General features: G+C 44.3%; 1 protein-coding gene across 1 annotated transcript; it reads right to left on the reverse strand.

Moving 5' to 3' along the window:
• Window positions 1-1,756: 1,756 nt before the first annotated feature.
• CIMAP1B (ciliary microtubule associated protein 1B) lies at window positions 1,757-23,832 on the reverse strand. The gene is made up of 7 exons (XM_060779669.2): window positions 23,752-23,832; window positions 15,652-15,792; window positions 11,855-12,058; window positions 9,709-9,810; window positions 8,137-8,258; window positions 4,447-4,587; window positions 1,757-2,730 (listed from the first exon to the last, which is right to left on the reverse strand). Exons 2-7 carry the CDS (start codon window positions 15,758-15,760, stop codon window positions 2,650-2,652), a joined length of 759 nt encoding a protein of 252 aa, XP_060635652.2. The 5' UTR covers window positions 15,761-15,792; window positions 23,752-23,832; the 3' UTR covers window positions 1,757-2,649.
• Between the last annotated feature and the right edge of the window lie 221 nt (window positions 23,833-24,053).

A 24,053-nucleotide genomic window follows, 5' to 3' on the forward strand; every position in this document is an offset into this window, starting at 1 on the left:
CCAAACTACAACTCCCATGATTATGTAGCATTGAGCCATAGCAGTTAAAGTAAGGCCAGACTGTATTCACTCTTACAGTGTAGATGCCATCTGGATGACAACCAACACCAGCTGAAATACTTTCTTCTATACATTGAGGAAATAGGAGCAACACCTCATGTATACAACCTTTAAAGGTATAGCAACCCTCTCCAGTGTTAAGGGAGTGGATCCTGCCCAGAGGAACCTCTGGAATGTTTAATCCATTACACATGAACCAGGCTCCTCTCACGTCCGGTCTATTGATTAATCCATCCCATCAATTATTACCATGGTTGTGCTGCTGTGGTTGTTGTTATCACACCTCAGTGGCTTCAGAGGAGGTTGAAGGTCAGTGGTTGGAACCAACTCCTGGTTAAACACCAGGATCAGATCTGATATGCTAACAACATTGCATCTATGCTGTGGAATGAATGCAGCTTGACAACACTTAAAACAGCCATGACTGAATGCGATTGCATCAAGAGGAGCCTAGTGTCTAGATCCAGGGAAGTCATGCTCCCCATGCTCTATTCCGCTTTGGTTAGACCACACCTGGAATATTGTGTCCAATTCTGGGCACCACAATTCAAGAGAGATATTGACAAGCTGGAATGTGTCCAGAGAAGGGTGACTAAAATGATCAATGGTCTGGAGAACAAGCCCTATGAGGAGCGGCTTACGGAGTTGACTGTGAGAGCTGTTCAGCAGTGGAACTCTCTGCCCTGGAGTGTGGTGGAGGCTCCTTCTTTGGAAGCTTTTAAACAGAGGCTGGGTGGCCATCTGTCAGGGGTGATTTGAATGCAATATTCCTGCTTCTTGGCAGAATGGGGTTGGACTGGATGGCCCATGAGGTCTCTTCCAACTCTTTGATTCTATCATAGAATCATAGAATCATAAAATTTAATGTCCCTGGCAAGTCTGAGCTCGTTTTTTGCTTTAGCCTTGCGGACCTTTTCCCTACAGGTGTTGGCTATTTTTTTGAATTCTTCTTTGGTGATTTCTCCCTTTTTCCACTTCTTGTGCATGTCTCTTTTGTGTCTTAGCACAGTTAGAAGTTCTTTGGACATCCATTCTGGCTTCTTTGCACTTGTCTTATTTTTTCTCTTTGTTGGCATGGTTTGCAATTGCGCCTTGAGTATTTCACTCTTGAGAAATTCCCATCCATCCGTAACTCCCTTGTCTTTTAGTATCTGTGTCCATGGAATGCTGCTCAGTGTTTCCTTCATTTTTTGGAAATCAGCTCTCCTAAAGTCCAAAATGCGGGTTTGACTTGTCTTAGTTTTGGCCTTCCTTTGTACCTCAAATTGCAGGAGCACATGGTCACTTGCCCCTAAGGATCCTACCACTTCATAGATAGATTCTATGATTCTATCTGTGCTGTGGAATGAATGCAGCTTGACAACACTTAAAACAGCCATGACAGAATGCGATCGAATCCTGGGAGTTGCAGTTTGGTGAGGAAACCAATGCCCTCACTGTGGGAGAACACGTGGGTCAAGAATAAGGCTCCACAGTCACCTGCGGACCCAACAACAGAATACCTATCTTGGAAGACAATCCTACTCGGGTAACGAGGGATTGCCTAAGTTTACGCATGTGCCTCCGAGGGTGCATCCACACAGTAGAATTAATGCAGTTTGGCACCACTTGAACTGCCGTGGTTCAATGCTATGGAGTCCTGGAATTTACAGTTTTACAAGATCTTTCGCTTTCTCGTCCAAAGAGTGTCGGAGCTTCACCAAAGTACAACTCCCAGGATCTCATAGCATTGAGACATGGCACATCAAGCAGAGTCAAACTAGATTAATTTGACAATGTAGATGCACCTTTAGGGTGACCCTACACATTGCATAGTGTTTTCCTAGGCAAGGAATTCTCAGAGGAGATTTTGCAAATGTTTTCCTTTAAAATATGATGGTAGTGATGATGCTTGTATCTTTTGACCAAGACACAAAGCAGTTAAGAAGCAAAATATGGGACTTCTGGGCTTGGGGAAGGGTCTTCTTTTTGGACTTCAGCTCCTAGAATTCCTGAATTTGCCCAGGAATGATGGGAGTGACAGTCCAAAAGGGCTTTTTCTCCCTGATCTGGAAGCAGCATTGGAGGGCTAAGGTCAAACCTTGTGTGTGTTTGTGTGCCTTCCAATTCCTTCTTGACTTTATGGCGACCCCATTAATTTTGTAAGGTTTTCCTAGGCAAAGAGACTTAAGAGATGGTTTTACCAATTCCTTCCTCTCAAATACAGCCCACAATCCCTGGTATTTGTTAACGGACTCCCATCCAAGCACCAGCCAGGGATGACCCTGCTTAGCTTCCATAATCAGGCAGAATTTGGCACTTTTAGGTTAAGTCACGGATCAATCTAGGAAAGAGAGTGGGGACAGAATGAGCCAAGGGTGCTACAACCTCCTTAGCTATGAGGGATACTACATCTCCCAAGGGGTTCGAGGAGAAGTCTGACCCACCCTCTTTCCGCTCCAGGCCTGGCCCTGCTTAGCCTCCAAGGTGCAACCCAATGCCTTTGAGATCAACGGTTTGAACCCAACAAACACAAAAGCACATGGCAATCCCAGTCTTCCCAAACGACAACATTTTCTTGTCCGGCCCTTTCAAGGCGATGGAGCCGGATTAGTCGACCGTGTCCACAATGAGAGGTGCCGCGTAGTCAGAGTGGCGGATGCCGAAGGTCACTCCACGCTGTTGGGTGTACTAAAGGAGGGAGGGAGGAAAAGGAGGAGGGAAATGGGGTTATCGTCTGGGGATCCTGAATGCATCCTAGAGCATTCCCTTTCATTGACAAGCTAGGCTTCAACTTATGCAGGCTATGATATAATAATAATAATAATAATAATAATAATAATAATAATAATAATAATCTATATAAATAAAAATGTAATGTTTGTTTGTGGGATTAACAAAACTCAAAAACCACTGGATGAGTTGACACCAAATTTGGACACTATACCCCTAACAGACCAATGAGTGACCATCACTCGTAACACCCTCCACCCAAAAAAAATATGAAAGGACTGAAACACCAAAAAAAGCGAAATGATGAAAAACTAAATGATGATGCAGGAAAAAGTAAGGAAGGAAGAGGGAGGAAAGAAAGGGAAGAAAGAAAGGAAGGAAGGAAGGAAGGAAGAAAAGAAAAAGAAAAGAAAATTAAAAAAAGAAAGAGGGAGGGAGGGAAAGAAAGAAAGAAAGAAAGATGGAAGCAAAGAGCAAAGGAAGGAAGAGATAGAGAAGGAAGCAAGGAGAGAAAGAAAGAAAGAAAGAAAGAGGGAGGGAGGGAGGGAGGGAGGGAGGGAAAGAGAGAGAGAAGGAAAGAGAGAAGGAAGGATGGAAGCAAAGAGCAAAGGAAGGAAGTAAAGAGGTAGAGAAGGAAGAAAGGAGATAGAGAGAGAGAGAGAAAGAAGGAAAGAAGGAAAAAGAGAAGGAAGGATGGAAGCAAAGAGCAAAGGAAGGAAGGAAGGAAAGAGGTAGAGAAGGAAGAAAGGAGAGAGAGAGAAAGAAAGAAGGAAAGAAGGAAAGAGAGAAGGAAGGCTGGAAGCAAAGAGCAAAGGAAGGAAGGAAGGAAAGAGGTAGAGAAGGAAGAAAGGAGAGAGAGAGAGAAAGAGAGAGAGAGGAAAGAGAAGGAAGGAAGGATGGAAGCAAAGAGCAAAAGAAGGAAGGAAAGAGGTAGATAAGGAAGAAAGGAGAGAAAGAAAGAAAGAAGGAAGGAAGGATGGAAGAGAAGAGCAAAGGAAGGAAGGAAAGAGGTAGATAAGGAAGAAAGGAGAGAAAGAAAGAAAGAAAGAAGGAAGGAAGGATGGAAGCAAAGAGCAAAGGAAGGAAGGAAAGAGATGGAGAAGGAAGAAAGGAAAGAAAGAAAGAAAGAAAGAAAGAAAGATGGAAGCAAAGAGCAAAGGAAGGAAGGAAGGAAAGAGGTAGAGAAGGAAGAAAGGAGAGAGAGAGAGAGAGAGAGAAAGAAGGAAGGAAGGAAGGAAGGAGAGAAGGAAAGATGGAAGCAAAGAGCAAAGGAAGAAAGGAAAGAGGTAGAGAAGGAAGAAAGTAGAGAAAGAAAGAAAGAAAGAAAGAAAGAAAGAAAGAAAGAGAAGGATGGATGGAAGCAAAGAGCAAAGGAAGGGAAGAGATAGAGAAGGAAGAAAGGAAAGTAAGAAAGAAAGGAGAGAAAGAGGGAGGGCAAGAAAGAAGGAAAGAGAGAAGGAAGAATGGAAGCAAAGAGCAAAAGAAGGAAAGAAAGAAAGAAGTAGGAAAAGAAAACTGCCAGGATCCCATACCACTGATCCATGGCAATTCAAATTGGGTCAAACTGCATTGATTCCGCAAAGCAGATGCAGCCTGGGGTAGTAGGATCTGTCTGGCCAACCAACCCAAAGATGCCTGACCCCTTTGGGTGACCCACATCATTCGAACGCTCACCTTTTCAGGACTGTAGGCTCCAGGACCGGGTTTCAGGGTGTTATCCCCAGGAGGCATGTTGCGGGCCAGAATGCTATAATGCGGAGGACGGTTCTTGTAGACTCCAGGATCCACCACACGGTAATTGCAAGGCCCAGGAGTCTGAGGAAATAGCATCACCATCATCATCATCATCATCATCATCATCACACTATTTTTGTTCCTGGATTATAAATGTCATTTCCTAATTGGTTCTATTATGAGCTGCCAAAAACATTGCTTTTGCAGGAGCGACATTCTCCTGCCACACATTTTGCTCCAGTCTATATAAATAAAAATGCAATGTCCATTTGTGGGATTAACATAACTCAAAAAACACTGGGCGAATTGATACCAAATTTGGACACAAATGCAGTGTAGGCTCATATAATCCAGTTCAAAGCAGATAATGTGGATTATCTGATTTGATAATCTGGATTATATGGCTGAACAGCCCTTCCACATAGCCATATAGCCCAGAACATTCACAATATCTGCTTTGACCTAGTGTTGCACTCCAGGACAGGAATAATCCTCTGACTTTAAACACCACATGTTGAATAGGAAAAACAATCCTTTTATTGAAGATAAGTAAAAAAAACAGCAAAGGAAGAAGCACTTTAAAGAAATAGGTAAATCCAATTAGGTAAGAAGATAAGTAGGAACAAATTAGTCCAAGGTAGAGTTCGGCAAGGTCCATAAAAGCAAAGTCTACACATCTCCGATACAATCCAAAAAAGCAAGAATACTGTTGCGACCCAGAGCAGGAAACTGGACCCTGAGACAACAATCCACCACACTTGACTTCAGGAAAACAATCCTTCTTTATTGATGAAAGATGAATACAAAATAGAGGGAAAATGCAAAGGTAAAAAGTCACAGTAAAAATCAACAACAAGAAATGTCCATAAACAAGATCATAAAACCCACAGCAAAATGGCTGAATCCTGGAACCTGTTAGCAATCCACGAACCGTACTTGGAACAACTAGAAAACCTCTGAGGAACAAGGCCACTTGAATCAGGAGACCTGCAAAAGCTTGCATATGAATCTGGAACGATGCCTGGTCTGAAGCTGCATTCAGGCCAGGCATACTTAAGGCCGAGAAATCTATTGCAAGGTATGCCTGAAGTTTTTGTTTGCATTTCTCTCAATCTAGCTGACCTACGTAAACTTTGTGCTTCTCCCCGGCTCTGCCAAATCTGCCCCCACCTATCCTCATTAGGCAGGCCAGGTGTCAGATTCTCTGGAGAACTAAGACTGGGAGGAAAAGGGAGTGAAACATCTCCGCTCGGCTCGGAATGCATGTTCTCATGGGAATCTTGACTTTTGCTTTCCAAGGCTGTAGGATTTTCACTACTCAAACCATCATCATCTAAATTGGCCTCAGAATCTACATTGGCATCAGGAAATACAATCAGAGAATCAGGTTCAGGCTCACACACAGGCTGAACCCCAACAAATACATAGTCAAGCTTGAGATGGAGAATGACCCAGCAACGGCCAAGACAATGAAATGGATGAGGATTGGAACGAGAGGATATAGCTCTTTTTAAACTGTTTTTGCACTGTCTTTTTTGTTTAATTGCACTTAATTGTTTTTGGTTTTTGAATGTAAGTATTGATGGCATCGAATTGTGCCGATATGTAGACCGCCCTGAGTTGCCTGCAGGCTGATATGGACGGGATATAAATAATGTAAATAAATAAATAATAAATAAATAAATAAATACATTGATCCAAGGCTTGGGTAAGCAATCATGAAATCCAGGAATCCAAAACCATGAACAAGAAATATCTTAACATGACACTTCAAAGCAAGGCTTCCATGAAACAAGGACGAGAACTTGGTGTGATTCCAAATGATGCTTCATCTGACTACACATCCCAAACTTGAGACTTTTATCCCCTCGTTAGCTAGGTCACTAGTGGTCAGAAATTGGTTTCTCTTTAGTTGAGGTTTTGTTATTGATGTCTGTCAAAGCCTAGCAGAGCGCCTAAGCCATTGCACAGCTCTCCTGTTTTGACGGAACTCTTCTCGTCTATCTCTTGGCTCGTTATCTACTTGCTCATTAATTTCTGCAGGTGCCGAGGAGAACTCTCTGGTAACAATTCAGGGAGCACACCATCATCCCCACACCCCTCAGCGACATTCTCATGGGAAACTACACTTTGAACAGGGATCTCCTCTGTCATTCTCAGCATCAATATCATTGACCAAACCATTGCCATCTTGACACTCATCTTGAACCTCATTAACATCATTCCCCATATATCCAAAGCACCCTGATCCTGAAACACAATAACAGGCTGAACTCCAACACCTAGGTTATCTGAGTCCTCACTGACATATAATCCAGTTCAATATGGATTTTCTACAGCTGTGTGGAAGCAGGTGAAGTCTATGGAACTCAAGGTAGATCGATACTGTAGAACGAATGCAGCTTGACCCTACTTTAACAGCCATGGCTCAATGTTAAAGAAGAAAAGGAGTTGAAGTTCAGCAAGGTCTTTAGCCTTCTATTCCAAACAACGCTGGTGATATAAAGATCTTGTGCATCTACAATTCGCCATATTCCATAGCCTTGAGCTCTGAGGATGACCTGGGAAGGAATCCCATGGGAGCATTGAGGCACACCCAAATACCTGGGAGTCACTCTGGACCGTTCTCTCACCTACAAGAAGCACTGCCTGAACATCAAGCAAAAAGTGGGTGCTAGGAACAATATCATAGGAAAGCTGACTGGCACAACCTGGGGATCACAACCAGACACAGTGAAGACATCTGCCCTTGCGCTGTGCTACTCTACTGCTGAGTACACATGTCCAGTGTGGAACACATCTCACCACACTAAAACAATGGATGTGGCTCTTAATGAGACATGCCGCATTATCACAGGGTGTCTGCACCCGACACCACTGGAGAAATTACACTGTTTAGCCGGTATTGCACCACCTGACATCCGCTGGGAAGTAGCAGCCAATAGTGAAAGGGCCAAGGCAGAGACATCTCCAGCTCATCCCCTGTTTGGGTGTCAGCCAGCACGACAACGACTTAAATAAAGAAATAGTTTTCTTAGATCTACAGAAACACTCACTAGAACACCTCAGCAAGCGAGAGTCCAAAAGTGGCAGGCTCAAACCCAGAACCTCAATCCATGGCTGATACCAAATGAGAGACTCCCCCCTGGGCACACAGAAGACTGGGCGACTTGGAAGGCACTGAACAGACTGTGCTCTGGCACCGCGAGATGCAGAGCCAACCTTCAGAAATGGGGCCACAAAGTGGAGTCCATGACATGCGAGTGTGGAGAAGAGCAAACCACTGACCACCTTCTGCAATGCACCCTGAGCCCTGCCACATGATGCACAAGGGAGGACCTTCTTGCGGCAACACCAGAGGCACTCCAAGGGGACAGATACTGGTCAAAGGACATCTAATCAACTACCAAGTTTGCAAAATTTGTGTTTCTTTTATCTGTTTGTTTGTTTTGTTCTGTTAGAAATGTAATACAATGGTATGGTTGCTGATGACATGCTTAATAAATAAATAGCCTTGATCCATGGCAATCCAAGTGGTGCCAAGCTGCATTCGTTCTGCAGTGTAGATGCCCCTTCCGAGTGAGCTGTTTTGTAGCCTTCCACCTTCACGAAAGGTCATGAAGAACTCACCCTGCTGAGGTCCTCGTAGAAGCTGCCAATGGTGCTGCGCCCAAAAATGGAGTAATTGGGAGCAGAGGCTTTGTTGACCACTTTGGGCCCCAGCATCGGAGGGAGGCCATAGGCAGCTGGTCCTGCAAGGAGGAAGAGGGAAAAGAGTCAGAGGAGGAACCATCCACACTGGAGAAGGGAAGCAGCTTAGCATCACTTTCACTGCCAGTGCTCCATGCTATATATAGGCTCACGGGAGTCGTAGATTTACATGCCCTTTAGCCTGCTCTTGGATTCTCCTTTTCTGGAGTTTTTAAAAAACAGACTGGATGGCCATCTGTTGGGAGGGTTTTCAACAGAGGCTGGATGGCCATCTGTTGGGAGGGTTTGCATTGTGTATTCCTGTTTGCAGAAGGGAGTTGGACAGAATGGCCTTTGGAGATCCCTTCCCAATTGAGAATTCAGAGTCTAGAATAATAGAATTGTAAGGGAACCCAAAATGTCATCCAGTGTGATTCCATCTGGATGGCCATATGTCGAGAGGTTTTAAAGCAGAGGCTCGATGGCCATCTGTTGGGAGGGCTTGCATTGTATATTCCTGTGTGTAGAAGGGGTTGGACAGAATGGCCTTTGGAGATCCCTTCCAAATCGAGGATTCAGAATCTAGAACAATAGGATTGTAAGGGAACCCCAAAGGTCATCCAGTGTGGTTCCATCTGGATGGCCATATGTCGAGAGGTTTTGAAACAGAGACTAGATGGTCATCTATTGGGAAGGCTTGCATTGTGTATTCCTATGTGTAGAAAGGCCTTTGGAGATCCCTTCGCAATTGAGAATTCAGAGTCTAGAACAATAGAATTGTAATGGAACCCCAAAGGTCATCCAGTGTGGTTCCATCTGGATGGCCATATGTTGAGAGGTTTTAAAAAGAGGCTGGATGGCCATCTGTTGGGAGGGCTTGCATTGTGTATTGCTGTGTGGAGAAGGGGTTGGGCAGAATGGCCTTTGGAGATCCCTTCCAAATCGAGGATTCAGAGTCTAGAACAATAGAATTGTAAGGGAACCCCAAAGGTCATCCAGTGTGGTTCCATCTGGATGGCCATATGTTGAGAGGTTTTAAAAAGAGGCTGGATGGCCATCTGTCGGGAGGGTTTGCATTGTGTATTCCTATGTAAAGAAGGGGTTGGACAGAATGGCCTTTAGCGATCCCTTCCCAATCGAGGATTCAGAGTCTAGAACAATGGAATTATAAGGGAACCCCAAAGGTCACCCAGTGTGATTCCATCTCAATGGCCATAAGTTGAGAGGTTTTTAAACAGAGACTAGATGGCCATCTATTGGGAGGGTTTGCATTGTGTATTCTTGTGTGCAGAAGGGAGCTGGACAAAATTGCCTTTGGGTTCCCAACTAGATAGAATAATAGAACTGGAAGAGACCTCATGGGCCATCTAGTCCAACCCCAACCTGCCATGGAGGAAAAGCACAACCAAAGCACCTTAGATCTAGGATAATAGGATTGTTATGCAGGGAAAAGTGAGACAACGCAACCAGCCAGGGTCCCTCCTGCCTCTTCTCCTTCTTCCCTTTGCTTACCTGGTGTCTGGTCATTCAGAAAGTCCTTTGTCCGGGAGGCGAGGGAGAACATGGGGGGCGCAGGGTAGGCCAGCCTCCCAGCCTTTTCTGGGGAGTAGCGACCTGCAAGGAAGCAAAGAAAGAGGCAGAGCTGGGGGGAGCTAATAAGGCATTTCAACAGGGAAAGGAAAAGTCTCTCAGTGTATATTTTCATGTATGATGTATGTTTAAATGTAATTTCATGTAGTAGAAATGTGATAGCAATAAGATTGTATTGCCAGGATGTATGTTTACTCAGAAGGCTGTGAGAATGTGACCCTGAGTCCCTAGCTGTGTGAAAAATTAGGGAGTGTCCGATAACTCCCAAGCCAGCTGCAGTTTTGTTTTCGTTTCCCATTTCCTTTGTTCTGTGTACTTCACGTCTGCTCGCTGATGTTGGTGGTTGTGTTTCTGAACTGCTCAAGGAAATCTGAACCTGTTTTTTAGCGGTGACTCCAGAGTCCATTATTCTGAGTTTTTACAATACTTCTGCTAGCGCTGATAATGCCTTTGTCCTGCAAATGAACATACTGGACAAGTGGGTTGCATTGATCAGACTGGAAATGAAGCCATGATATGGTAGCTCCATCTCCAATCTGGGGTTTTAAGGTGGGTTTTAGGGGGGTTAGGATAGAATTGGAGCCACAATAGTGTAGCTCCAGCTCCGATCTGGGGTTTTATGGTGGGTTTGGGGGGGTCAGATTGGAAACACAGCTACAATAGTGTAACTCTATCTGGGGTTTAAGGTGGGTTTTAGTGGAGTTAGGATGGAAAACTAGCCACGATAGTGTAGCTCCTCCTCCAATCTGGGGTTTTAAGGTGGGTGTTGAGAGTTAGATTGGAAGCATAGCTACAAGAGTGTAGCTCCATCTCCGATCTGGGGTTTTGAGGTGGGTTTTGAGGGTTAGATTGGAAACACAGCTACAATAGTGTAGCTCCATCTCTAATCAGGGATTTTGAGATGGGTTTTGTGAGTTAGAATGGAAGCATACAACAACAACAAAACTTTATTTATATCCTGCCCCATCTCCCCGCAGGGACTCTGGATGGCGCAGCTACAATAATGTAGCTCCATCTCCAATCTGGGATTTTAAGGTGGATTTGGGGGGTCAGATTGAAAATGCAGCCACAATAATGTAGCTCTATCACTGATCTGGAATTTCAAGGTGGGTTTTGGGGGTCAAATTGGAAATGTAGCCTTATTATTATTATTATTATTTTAAGATGGGTTTTGAGGGTTAGATTGGAATCGTAGACACAATAGTGTAGCTCCATCTCTAATCTGAGATTTTAAGGTGGATTTTAGGGGGTTAGATTGGAAGTTTAGCCACAAGAGTATAGATCCATTTCCAGAATGAGATTTTTAAGGTGGATTTTGGGGGTTAGATTGGAAGCGTAGCCACAACAGTGTAGCTCCATCTCCAGACTGGGCTTTTTAAGGTGGATTTTGGGGGTTAGATTGGGAGCATAGCTACAAGAGTGTAGCTCCATCTCCAGACTGGGATTTTAAGGTGGGTTTTAGGGGGGTTAGGATGGAAAACTAGCCACAATAGTCTCCGATCTGGGGTTTTAAGGTGGATTTGGGGGGTTAGATTGGAATCGTAGACACAATATGTAGCTCCATTTCTAATCTGAGATTTTAAGGTGGGTTTTGGGGGGTTAGATTGGAAGTTTAGCCACAAGAGTGTAGCTCCATCTCCAGAATGGGATTTTTAAGGTGGATTTTGGGGGTTAGATTGGAAGTGTAGCAACAATAGTGTAGCTCCATCTCTAATCAGGGTTTTTAAAGTGGGTTTGGGGGGTCAGATTGGAAGCAAAGCTACAATAGTGTTGCTGTATCTCTAATCTGGGATTTTAAGGTGGGTTTTAGGGGGGTTAGGATGGAATCGTAGCCACAATAATGTAGCTCCATCTCTGACCTGGGATCTTAAAGTGGATTTTGAGGGTCAGATTGGAAATGCAGACACAATAGTGTAGCTCCATCTCTGATCAGGGGTTTTAAGATGGTCACTGGGGGTCAAATTAGAAGCACAGCTGTGTATCTGATGAGGAACCTCATGTACCCCACATACCCATTCAAACCCCACAGGTATGCTCCTAAGGTTGTGTTCCGTGCCCCAATCCTCACCTGGCCCAGGTGTCATGAAAGACGTGATGTCTTTGGGTCGCCCATAAATGGAGTAGGCGGGAATCCCATCTTTGCCTCTCATGGTCATGTTGGTGGGGATGAGGTAGCCAGGGCCAGGAGAGCAGCCCTGCTTCTCCTGCAAGCGGCGGATGCCGAAGCTGAAGGCCGGGGCCCGGTAGCGAGAAGGGTCATGCTGCTGGTATCCTGGGAGCAGGAGGAGAAACACAGAATTGGAAGAGACCCCAAAGGGACACCCAGTCAAACCCTCCTTCTTTCAGGCAAGAAGACACCATCCAATCCTTCCCGAAAAGTGGCCATCCAGCCTCAACATATAAACCTTCAAAGGAGACTCCAACAGAGTCTTAGGTCACAGTGTATTCTACAGACAGTGTATTCTCTTACTGTCTGAAAGTTCTTCTAGTGTTTGGGTGGGATCTTTTTGTGGGTGCAAGGAGGTGTCCCCCCAAAAATGGTGGGACTGGATTTTCCCTCCTATCCCCTCTATTTACAAGCAGCCCCCTGCAAATATGTGCCTGCCCTTTTTCTTAATGGTGTAACATTAGAAAATGTTGACCATTTCCGCTACCTTGGCAGCCACCTCTCCACCAAAGTCAACATCAACACCGAAATACAACACCGCCTGAGCTCTGCGAGTGCAGCATTTTCCCGAATGAAACAGAGAGTGTTTGAGGACCAGGACATCCGTAGGGAGACCAAGGTGCTTGTCTATAAAGCTATTGTCCTCCCAACCCTGCTCTATGCCTGCGAAATGTGGACTGTCTACAGACGTCACATGCAACTCCTGGAACGATTCCATCAGCGCTGCCTCCGGAAAATCCTGCAAATATCTTGGGAAGACAAGCGGACAAAAGTCAGCATGCTGGAAGAAGTAAAGACCACCAGCATTGAAGCGATGGTCCTCTGCCATCAACTCCGCTGGACCGGCCACGTTGTCCGGATGCCCGACCACCGTCTCCCAAAGCAGTTGCTCTACTCTGAACTTAAGAATGGAAAACGGAATGTTGTTGGGCAGGAAAAGAGATTGAAAGATGGCCTCAAAGCCAACCTTAAAAGCTCTGGCATAGACACTGAGAACTGGGAAGCCCTGGCCCTTGACCGCACCAGCTGGAGGTCAGCTGTGACCAGCAGTGCTGCAGAATTCGAGGAGGCACGAGTGGAGGGTGAAAGAGAGAAACGTGCCAGGAGGAAGGCGTGTCAAGCCAACCCCGACCGGGACCGCCTTCCACTTGGAAACCAATGCCTTCACTGTGGGAGAAGATGTGGGTCAGGAATAGGGCTCCACAGCCACCTACAAACCCACAAAAATAGTCATCAAGGAAGACCATCTTACTCGTCCAACGAGGGATCGCCTAAGTAAGTAAGCCCTTTTTTCCCCTCGATACGGTTCAAAACTTTATTTCTGTCAGGAGTCAATTTCTGATGGCATGAAGACATCACAAATTCCCTCCATGACATCCTGACTGAATCATCCTGGCTGCCTCAATTCTCTCTCTCTGTGGCGTTTTGAAGCCAGAAGAGGGTTCTGGAAACCTTGTATTGGAACTTATGAAGCAACAAGCTCCAATAAGGAAACTGAGAAGAGGGGGAGATGGGCAGGAAAGGTGTATAAAAGGAAGTGGTGGTGGGGAAAAGTCAGTAGTGTCTTTCTTTGCTGCAGAGATACAAGCAATATATTCATTTCCAAGCAAAACCGGCTTGTGAGTGATCATTTAATATTGCTATATAAAACCTACAGTCTTACAATTTCCTTATATGCAGTTTTCACAGCAAGAGGTTGAAAAAGAAAGGACACCTCCAAGTGTTGTTGAAGGCTTTCATGGGTGGAATCCCTAGGTTGCCATGAGTTTTCTGAGCTCTCTGACCATGTTCCAGAAGCATTATCTCCTGACATTTCCCCCACATCTATGGCAGGCATCCTTGGAGGCTGTGAGGTCTGTTGGAAACTAGGCAAGTAGGGGTTATATATCTGTGGGATGATGTCCAGGGTGGGAGAAGGAACTCTTGTCTGCTTGAGGGGGATATGAACGTTGCATTGAAGCTGCAAGGATATTCAAGGCTAATCAATGTCATCAACTGCAACATTCCCACTTGCCCCCAACAGACAAGAGTTCTTTCTCCCACCCTAGACATTATTCCACAGATATATAGAATCATAGAATCCTTGGGTTGTTGTAGGTTTTTTTGGGCTATATGGCCATGGTCTAGAGGCATTCTCTCCTGACGTTTCACCTGCATCTATGGCAAGCATCCTCAGAGGTAGTGAGGTCTGTTGGATCTGGGAAAAAGGGTTTATATATCTGTGGAATGACCAGGGTGGGACAAAGGACTCTTGTCTACTAGAGCTAGGTGTGAATGTTTTAACTGACCACCTTGATTAGCATGCAATGGCCTGACTGTGTCTGGGGCAATCTTTTGTTGAGAGGTGATTAGATTTCCCTGCCTGCTTCCTCTCTGTTGTTGTGCTGTTGCAATTTTAGAGTTTTTTTAATACTGGTAGCCAGATTGTGTTCATTTTCATGGTTTCCTCCTTTCTGTTGAAATTGTCTACCTGCTTCTTGTGGATTTCAATGGCTTCTCTGTGTAGTCTGACATGGTGGTGGTGAGAGTGGTCCAGCATTTCTGTGTTCTCAAATAATATGCTGTGTCCATGTCAGACGACACAGAGAAGCCATTGAAATCTACAAGCATGTGGACAATTTCGACAGAAAGGAGGAAACCATGAAAATGGACCTAGGCTCTTAACGGTAGGCGATCGAGATAGAGCAGAGCCATCGAAGGTAGGTAATGGATAGGTTGGACCTATCGGGCGGCCATGCCACAGGATCTCAGTCTTCGCCGGATTCTCCTTCAGTCTGCTAGCACGTAGCCAGTTCGACAAAGCCTCCAGGCATAAGGTGAAATTGTCAGGTATTGATGCAGCCTAGGATTGCATTGGCCTTTTTAGCTGCTGCATCACACTACCAGCTCCTGTTCAGCTTGTGGTCTGCTAAGACACCTAGATCCCTTTCACTTGAATGGTTTCCAAGCCAAGTGCCACCCATCTGATGCACTGCAGTTATGAATTCCAAAGTATGCACTGATTGTCTGTAACATGCATTTGTACTATATCCTCTTCTAATGGTGCTTTGTGTCCTATCGGTTGGTGTGTTTTAATCAATGGCTGTTCCACACCTTGGCCAACTGATGGGCAAAGTGATGATGGTGGTGGTGATGATGATGATGATGATGATGATGATGATGATAGTAGTTATAATAACAATATGCATTGCTTTTCAGGGGTGTTATATGTTTTCATCTCACACTATGTGTCCAATCTGTCAATGTGTCTTCATGCATGGTTGTTCCTCACCACCACCACCACCACGAACAACAACAACAGCAGCAGCAAAGTAGCCACCTAAATGAGCACACAGAGAGGTTGGGTTCCTCCTGAGGTACATCTACACTGTAGAATGATTGTAGTTTTGACACTGCTTGAACTGGCATGGCTCAATACTGTGGAAGCCTGGGAGTTGTAGTTTTAGAAGAACCTCACCAAACTACAAATCCCATGACTCCATAGCATTGAGCCATGGCAGTTCAATTGCTGTCAAACTGCATTCATTCTATAAGGCAGACGCAACCTGAATTTTACTCTTCTTTTGCTCTAGGTAGGAACCCAAATGTGAAAGAAGCCATCCAAACTTCTCTTTTGAAACTCCTTTAAAACCCCAAAGCAGAATCCCCACTGAGACGGAAAGTATTGCCTCCTATACAGGGCTATAATGTCCACTCACCTACATTGGTTGGGAGCCCGTACTTAGGGCCCGGGCTACTGTACAGGGCTGCGATTGGCCCTCGGGGCCGGTGAGGCCGCCAGGTTCCGACCCAGACATCCGCAGACATAGCCAAGGCTGACCACTATCTTCCCGAGAGATCTGGAAGGAAACCCAAAAAAGAGAAAGGAAAATGCTGGCTTCATTCCAATGCATGATGTGATCCCACAGGACTGCAAATCCCATTATCTCTGGCCAACTTGGAGGGGTGCCAGGAGCTATAGCTATAGTCCAACAACACTCAGAAAAGTTGCTCCAGACAATGTAATCTACACAAGTGGGGTCTCAGATATGGAATAATAGCATAGAGCTTGATACATTTTTGCTAATCTTGGACTACAAATCCCAGAATCCCCCAGCCACTGGGAAGTGGAGTCCAAAGAGGTTATGTCTCTGAGTTCAGGACTAGATCCATGGTCTGCTTTGAAATGCAACTCAGAAGATATATAGACTGAGGGATGCTTTGAGAGCCACCTTCAGATCTCTCCACTGTAGAATTAAGTGCAGTTTGAGACCATTTTGATTGCTTTGGCTCAATGCTATAGAATCCTGGGAGTTATAGTTTGGTGATGTACCAGTTCTCTTTGTCAGAGAATGCTGAGGAACTTGTAAAACTACAACTCTATGGCTGAATTGTTAAATGGATAATGCATTGTTTTCAGCACTTTTGAAGTGAGTTCCAACACACCTGCTTGCTACCCCCCAGTATTAAGAATCTGAATTTATTTATTTATTTATTTATTTATTTATTTACTATATTTATATACTGCCCCTCTCAGCCCAGAGGCAACTTGGAGCGGTTCACAAATCAAAAGGACCCTGTGATTCTTAAGTTTTGGATGTATTTGGATGTAGTTGTCAGAGCTAAAATTCACAGGGCAACCAAGCCCTGCTGAGAGGCGATGCCAAACCTGTTGGCATGCCTCTCCAACCAATCAGGGCTCGCGGAGGCAGAGGCAGAGATTGCTAAAAAAATGTTGTTTTAAAAATTTTTGAAAATTTGCCAAAAATCCATGGATAAGTCAAATATTCTGAAATTTGGTGAGCTAACAGTGGTAAAAGTGTGCTACCACCGTAGCAAGTTTCATCTGGAAAGTTCAAAAAATGAGGGAGAGAGAAGCCCCTCAAGTTTCCCCACTGACAGTAATGTTTTCTTAATGTGCATGTGTGACTGCCATTAACAAAGTACTCGTGAAAATTTGGAAGTTTTGTAAAGTTTTGAAATTTTTACCCCTAAAATTTGGAAAGAACTTCAGAAATGAAGTGCCAGTGCCTCGTACTTTTGAACACAGTTTAGAACCATTTTTTTTGTATTGCACATGCCTACTCTAAGTGTGTAAATTCACTCATTGTATTTGTTTGGTTCTGTATTATGAACCCTTTCACTTCTTAGACAAAGGTATCCTGGCAGATTTCAAGGGGATTTGCTTCTGAAAAAAGGGTATTATATTTGAGGAGTCTGTTTTGTTTACTTCTGAATGCATGTCATGCCCAAGACACAAATGACCCACAGAGGCAGAGGGCCAGGATTTGAACACGCTTGCTTTCCTGGTCCTTGTTGCCATGCCAGCGGGGGTGACAACACAAACACAACCAGCATGCCAGGAATGTTTGCAGGAGATGCAATGCAAGGCTCTCAGTCGAATGAATACAGCTTGACAACACTTTAGTGTCCATGGAATCCTGGGAGTTGTAGTTTTAACCAGTCTTCTTGGGAGTAGCCAAACTCCAGTTCCCATTATCCTATAGCATTGAGCCAAGTAGTCCCAAACTGGATTGTTACTGCATTGTAGATACCCCCGAGTTTAAGTCTAAATTGATTATCCTCACACTGCACTTCCTCCAAAGACCTCAAGGTGGCAGGCTTGGCTTTCCTCTTTTCTGTTTGGGGATGGCCTCCTTTGCAGGGCTGTTGTGAATAATGATGACAATGTCCAGGAAGCCTGGACATTGTCATCATTATTCACAACAACCCTGCAAAGGAGGCCATTCCGAAACAGAAAGGGGGGTACATTGCAGAATTGTAATACTTTGATTACATACGGCAGGGTTGTATCCTCTCACCCAACCTATTCAACACATCATGCGATGTGCGGGGCTTGAGGAATGCAAGGCTGGGGTGAAAATTGCTGGAAGAAACATTAACAACCTTAGATACGCAGATGATACCACTTTGATGGCCGAAAGCGAGGAGGAGCTGAGGAGCCTTCTAATCAAGGTGAAAGAAGAAAGCGCAGTTAAACACCAAAAACAACAAGATTATGGCAACAAGAATGATTGACAACTGGGAAATAGAGGGAGAAAATGTGGAGGCCGTGACAGACTTTGTATTTCTAGGCGCAAAGATGACTGCAGATGCAGACTGTGGCCAGGAAATCAGAAGGCGATTACTTCTTGGGAGGAGAGCAAGGTCCAATCTCGATAAAATAGTCAAGAGTAGAGACATCAGACTGGCAACCAAGATCCATTGCCTAGTCCAAGCCATGGTCTTTCCTGTAGTCACCTACGGATGTGAGAGCTGGACCAGAAGGAAGGCTGAGCGAAGGAAGAGAGATGCTTTTGAACTGTGGTGCTGAAGGAAAGTTCTGAGAGTGCCTTGGACCGCGAGAAAATCCAACCAGTCCATACTTCAAGAAATAAAGCCTGGCTGCTCACTGGAGGGAAGGAGAGTAGAGGCCAAGAGGAAGTCCTTTGGCCCCCATCATGAAAAGAAAGGAAAGCTTAGAGATGCTGGGGAAAATGGAAGGGAAAAGGAAGAGGGGCCGACCAAGGGCAAGGTGGATGGATGGTATCCTTGAAGTGACTGGATTGACCTTGAAGGAGCTGGGGGTGGTGACGGCCGACAGGGAGCTCTGTCGTGGGCTGGTCCATGAGATCACAAAGAGCCAGAAACGACTGAACGAATGAACAACAACAATACTTTGATTCCACTTTAAGAGACCATGAAACACCAAGGAGACTTAGAATTCTGTACTATGCAGTTGACACAAGGAATTTACCATGCAGATTCTATAAATCTGGATTTAATGTTATATATGGGAGTTGATGTATAAGTATGTGAGAGAAAGTCATAGGGAGGAGAGAGCAAGCTTGTTTTCTACTGCCCTGGAGACTAGGACAAGGAACAATGGCTTCAAACTACAAGAGAGGAGATTCCATCTGAACATTAGGAAGAACTTCCTGCCTGTGAGAGCTCTTCAGCAGTGGAACTCTCTGCCCCAGAGTGTGGTGGAGGCTCCTTCTTTGGAGGCTTTGAAACAGAGCCTGGATGGCCATCTGTCGGGGGTGCTTTGAATGCAATTTTCCTGCTTCTTGGCAAAATGGGGTTGGACTGGATGGCCCAGGAGGTCTCTTCCAGTTCTTTGATTCTATGATTCTATGGATGGAGTTAATAATTTTGGAGACGCCAGTATAATATTAAGGTCTGCAATGACTAACTACCTGCTTGCTGGACTGTAATTAAAGGTTGCTAATAAGAACTGAAAAGTAAAGTGTGATAAAAGTAAACTGTGGCACAGCTAGCTGGGTGTCACCTGCATCAAGATCACTACTGACCGGAAGGTCATGAGTTCGAAGGCAGCCCGGGTCGGAGTGAGCTTCCGACCAATTTTGTGTAGCTTGTTGTCGACCTTTGCAACCCGAAAGACAGTTGCATCTGTCAAGTAGGAAATTTAGGTACCCCCTATGTGTGGGGAGGCTAATTTAACAAATTTAACAAATTTACAAGACCATAAAAAATCTCCAGCAAACCATACGGGGAATGCGGAAAGTACATCATCAGTGTCACAGATGGACAGTGAAGTGACAGCTCCCCCAGTGGCCAGAAAATTGGAATGTTAAATAGCCTCTGACTGTCTGTCTATATCTGTTGTGTGTCTTTGGCATTGAATGTTTGCCATGTATGTGTACATTGTAATCTGCCCTGAGTCCCCTGTGGGGTGAGAAGGGCGGAATAGAAATACTGTAAATAATAAATAAATAAATAAATAAATAAGTGACAATGATAAGAGAAATCTTTACAATGTTAAGAAGGAAGTCAACACAAGGCTAACACCAATCAAGAAGAGTCAACATCTGGCCAGGAAACTGAGATGGAGCCAAGATGGAAGTTGTCTATCATTCATTTACAACTTTGGGATGAGATCAGAAGAATTTCCCAAGAAAAGCAGAATATTATTTGCTGGGAATTGTAGATTATGAGATAAAATTGGATTCTAATGAGGATATTTTGTTTATATATTTAACAACAGCTGCAAGAATTGTCTTCGCGAAGATGTGGAAACAGAAAGATATTCCAGGGAGACTCCACTGGATACATAAAATAAATGAAATAAAAAACATGGACATACTGACTTTTCTTCTGAAAAAGAATACAGGCAACGCAATTAAAGAGACGAATTGGTCTATAGTGGAAGAATATATAGAGAAATCTACACAAGGAACATGAGGCTACAGGGACGATGGGAGGGAGAACCCCTTTTTCTTTTTTTTTTGTGGGGCTCTCGTTATCTTTGGAATAATATTAATGACACTGTCGGAGCAGAATCAGAAGGGAGTCCTTTTTTTTTTCTCTCCCTTTTTTTTTTTTTTTTTTAGGGATTTTTGTGGACGTTTTTTTTGTTGTTGTTGTTTCCTCTTTCTTTCACGGGGGGTTGGGCGGGGTGCATTCCTACTTTTCTATCTTCTTATATTATTCCCACACTTTCGTTGTATTCTATAAAATTCAATAAAACTTAAAAAAAAAAAAAGAAGAATATTCCTATAAAAGACTCAGTCTAATAATGCTCAAAGTGTGGCAGACCTGAGGAGTCTGTTCCACCCGCCATGCTCTGCTCCATGGGAAGGAGAGAGACAGTGTACCTATGGAGAGTGTCAGATATGCAATGGGAAGGCATGATCCTGGTCTCTTTGGGGCTGCTTTCTCAAGGGAAGAGGAAGTCTTGGATTTTGTGCAGGGAGTCAGGTTCTGCAGTATGGAAAACACAGATCTGTTCAAAAATGTAGTATCCCATGAGAATGTCCCTGAGGGGTGTGGGGATGATGGTGTGCTCTCTGAATTGTTACCAGAGAGTTTCCATCATAGGGAACATGAAAACAGCTCGGCACCTGGCCCAGCTACAGAAATTAATGAGCAAATAGATAGATGGGAGATGGCTGCAGAAATTAATGAGCAAATAGATAGATGGGAGATGGCTGCAGAAATTAATGAGCAAATAGATAGATGGGAGATGGCTGCAGAAATTAATGAGCAAATAGATAGATGGGAGATGGCTGCAGAAATTAATGAGCAAATAGATAGATGGGAGATGGCTGCAGAAATTAATGAGCAAATAGATAGATGGGAGATGGCTGCAGAAATTAATGAGCAAATAGATAGATGGGAGATGGCTGCAGAAATTAATGAGCAAATAGATAGATGGGAGATGGCTGCAGAAATTAATGAGCAAATAGATAGATGGGAGATGGCTGCAGAAATTAATGAGCAAATAGATAGATGGGAGATGGCTGCAGAAATTAATGAGCAAATAGATAGATGGGAGATGGCTGCAGAAATTAATGAGCAAATAGATAGATGGGAGATGGCTGCAGAAATTAATGAGCAAATAGATAGATGGGAGATGGCTGCAGAAATTAATGAGCAAATAGATAGATGGGAGATCAGTCAAAACAGGAGAGCCGAACAGTGGCTTCAGCGTTCTGCCAGGCAGCAAGAGAAAAAGATAAGACATTCTCAGCTAAAGCAAAACTAATTTGTGGCCGCTTGGCACATAGCTTAACAAGGAGATAAAAGCCCCAAGTACAGGATATGTAGTCAGATGAAGCAACGTTTGGAATCAAGTCAAGATCTCGTCCTTGTTTAATGGCAGCTTTGCTTGGAAAATTCATGTTTTAAATGCCTTTGTTTCATGGTTTTGATTCTTGGAATTTATGCCTTGGATTCATGTTTCCTGCTTTCTTGCATTTTGTTTGGGAAGTTTTGACTTTGTTTTTATGGACTTTGCTGGACTTTTACTCTGAACTACTTTGTTCCTGCCTATCTAGTCCTTGGCATTGTGCTTAGGGAAAGAAGTTGTGGCATTTTGGCATTTTGACGTTATGGTGTTATGGAAGTTTAGGAACTATGTGTTTGAAAGGCTGCAGGAAAGCAGGGTCTGTCCTAAGAGGTGCTTCTCCGAGGAGGGAGAAAAGGATATGGGGATATTTGGATACATGAGAATCAATGAGTGTACACATGTGTGAATGGTGATTGAAAATGTAACTCTCCTTTGGTTTGTTTGCTAGGCAATGTAATTGTAAATCCAATGGAGTTGCATACAATCTGTATGTCTGTATATGTAATGTAAAAGTGTAAAAGTTCTATTATATTTGATATACCCTCTCACACTGGAAACTGCAATAAAAAGAACCAGCTCAACCCCCTTCAGCCAGGCAGGAAAACACAATCCAAGCTTTCCTGACAGATGGCCACCATCCAGCTAGAAAACCAAACTACAACTCCCATAGAATTAGAGCCATGTAATGCCACACTACACTCATTTTATGATGCTTGTAGATGCACCCAATAGTTCACCAAACTACAACTCCCAATATCTCATAGTAATTTAGCTTTAAAATCCCACAAAACTACAACTCCCAGAAGTCTATAATACTATGGAGCCATGGCAGTTCAAAGTGAGCCATGCTATATTCACTCTATGACAATTATAGATGCACCCAATAGCTCACCAAACTACAACTCCCAGCATCTTATAGCAGTGCTTTAAAATCCCACAAAACTACAACTCCCAGTAGTCTACAATGCTATGGAGCCATGACAGTTCAAAGTGAGGCCATGCTATATTCACTTTATGACAATTATAGATGCACCGAATCGCCCACCAAACTACAACTCCCAGCATCTCATAGCAGTGCTTTACAATCCCACAAAACTACAACTTCCAGGAGTCCATAATGCTATGGTGCCATGGCAGTTCAAAGCTACTTTCATTCTATGATTATTGTAGATGCCCCCAATAGCTCACCAAACTACAACTTCCAGCATCTGATAGCAGTGCTTTAAAATCCCACAAAACTAAAACTCCTAGGAGTCCATAATACTATGGTGCCATGGCAGTTCAAAGTGGTGCTAACTGCCTTCATCCTACAATTGAGGATGCACCCAATAGCTCACCAAACTACAACTCCCAGGATGTCATAGCAGTGTAGCTTTAAAATCCCACCAAACTACAACTCCCAGTATCCCATAGAATTAGAGCCATGTGGTGCCATACTACATTCATTCTATAGTGATTTTACATACCTCCAATAGCTCACCAAACTACAACTCCCAGCATCTCATAGCAGTGCTTTACAATCCCACCAAACTACAACTCCCAAGAGTCCATAATACTATGGAGCCATGGCATTTCAAAGTGGTGCTATGCTACATTCATTCTATAATGCTTGTTGATGCACCCAATGGCTCACCAAACTACAACTCCCAGGATCTCATAGCAGTGTAGTTTTAAAATCCCACAAAACTATAACTCCCAGTATCCCATAGGAATAGAGACATGTGGTGCCATACTACATTCATTCTGTAGTGATTTTAGATTCACCCATAGTTCACCAAACTACATCTCCCAGCATCTGATAGCAGTGCTTTAAAATCCCACAAAACTACAACTCCCAGAAGTTCAAAATACTATGGAGCTATGGCAGTTCAAAGTGGTGCCAAACCACCTTCATTCAACAATTGTAATTGCACCCATTATCTCTCCAAACTACAACTCCCAGGATGTCATAGTAGTGTAGCTTTAAAATCCCACAAAACTAAAACTCCCAGTATCCCATAGGAAGAGAGACATGTGGTGCCATGCTACATTCATTCTAGGGTGATTGCAAATGCACCCAATAGCTCACCAAACTACACATCCCAGGATCTCCCAGCAGTGAGCCAGGGCAGTTCAAACTGCATCCAGTGTAGCTGGAGACCAAGTTTCTAGACCTCAAGGAGGATCAGAGGAAGTGAGAGAGCAAGAGAAGAGCAAGTGGGGAGATTGGGATGAGGACGCCACGAACCTGGAGGAGGCGGACCGTGGAGGAGAGCTGCAGCGGACCGTGGGGAGGACTGCAAGAGCCACAATCGGGGTCCCCCTCCCTCCGTCCGTCCCTCCCTCCCAAAGACGTCCACACCAGCCCCCATTGTTGACGGCGTCTCCTAGCAACCGGACCCACGGGACCGCCCCTTTCCCCTCCCTCCCTATCTCCCCCCCCCCAAATCTTGTGTCCTCAGGCGGGGCCAAAACAAGGGCGGCGCCAGGGAAAAGGTCAGCCCAGGGCAGCCACTCTGGAGAAGAGAATGGCTGAGACAAGGCAGGAGA

The sequence above is a fragment of the Anolis sagrei genome, chromosome 5 (assembly GCF_037176765.1).
Source record: "Anolis sagrei isolate rAnoSag1 chromosome 5, rAnoSag1.mat, whole genome shotgun sequence".
NCBI classification, from domain to species: Eukaryota; Metazoa; Chordata; class Lepidosauria; order Squamata; family Dactyloidae; genus Anolis; species Anolis sagrei.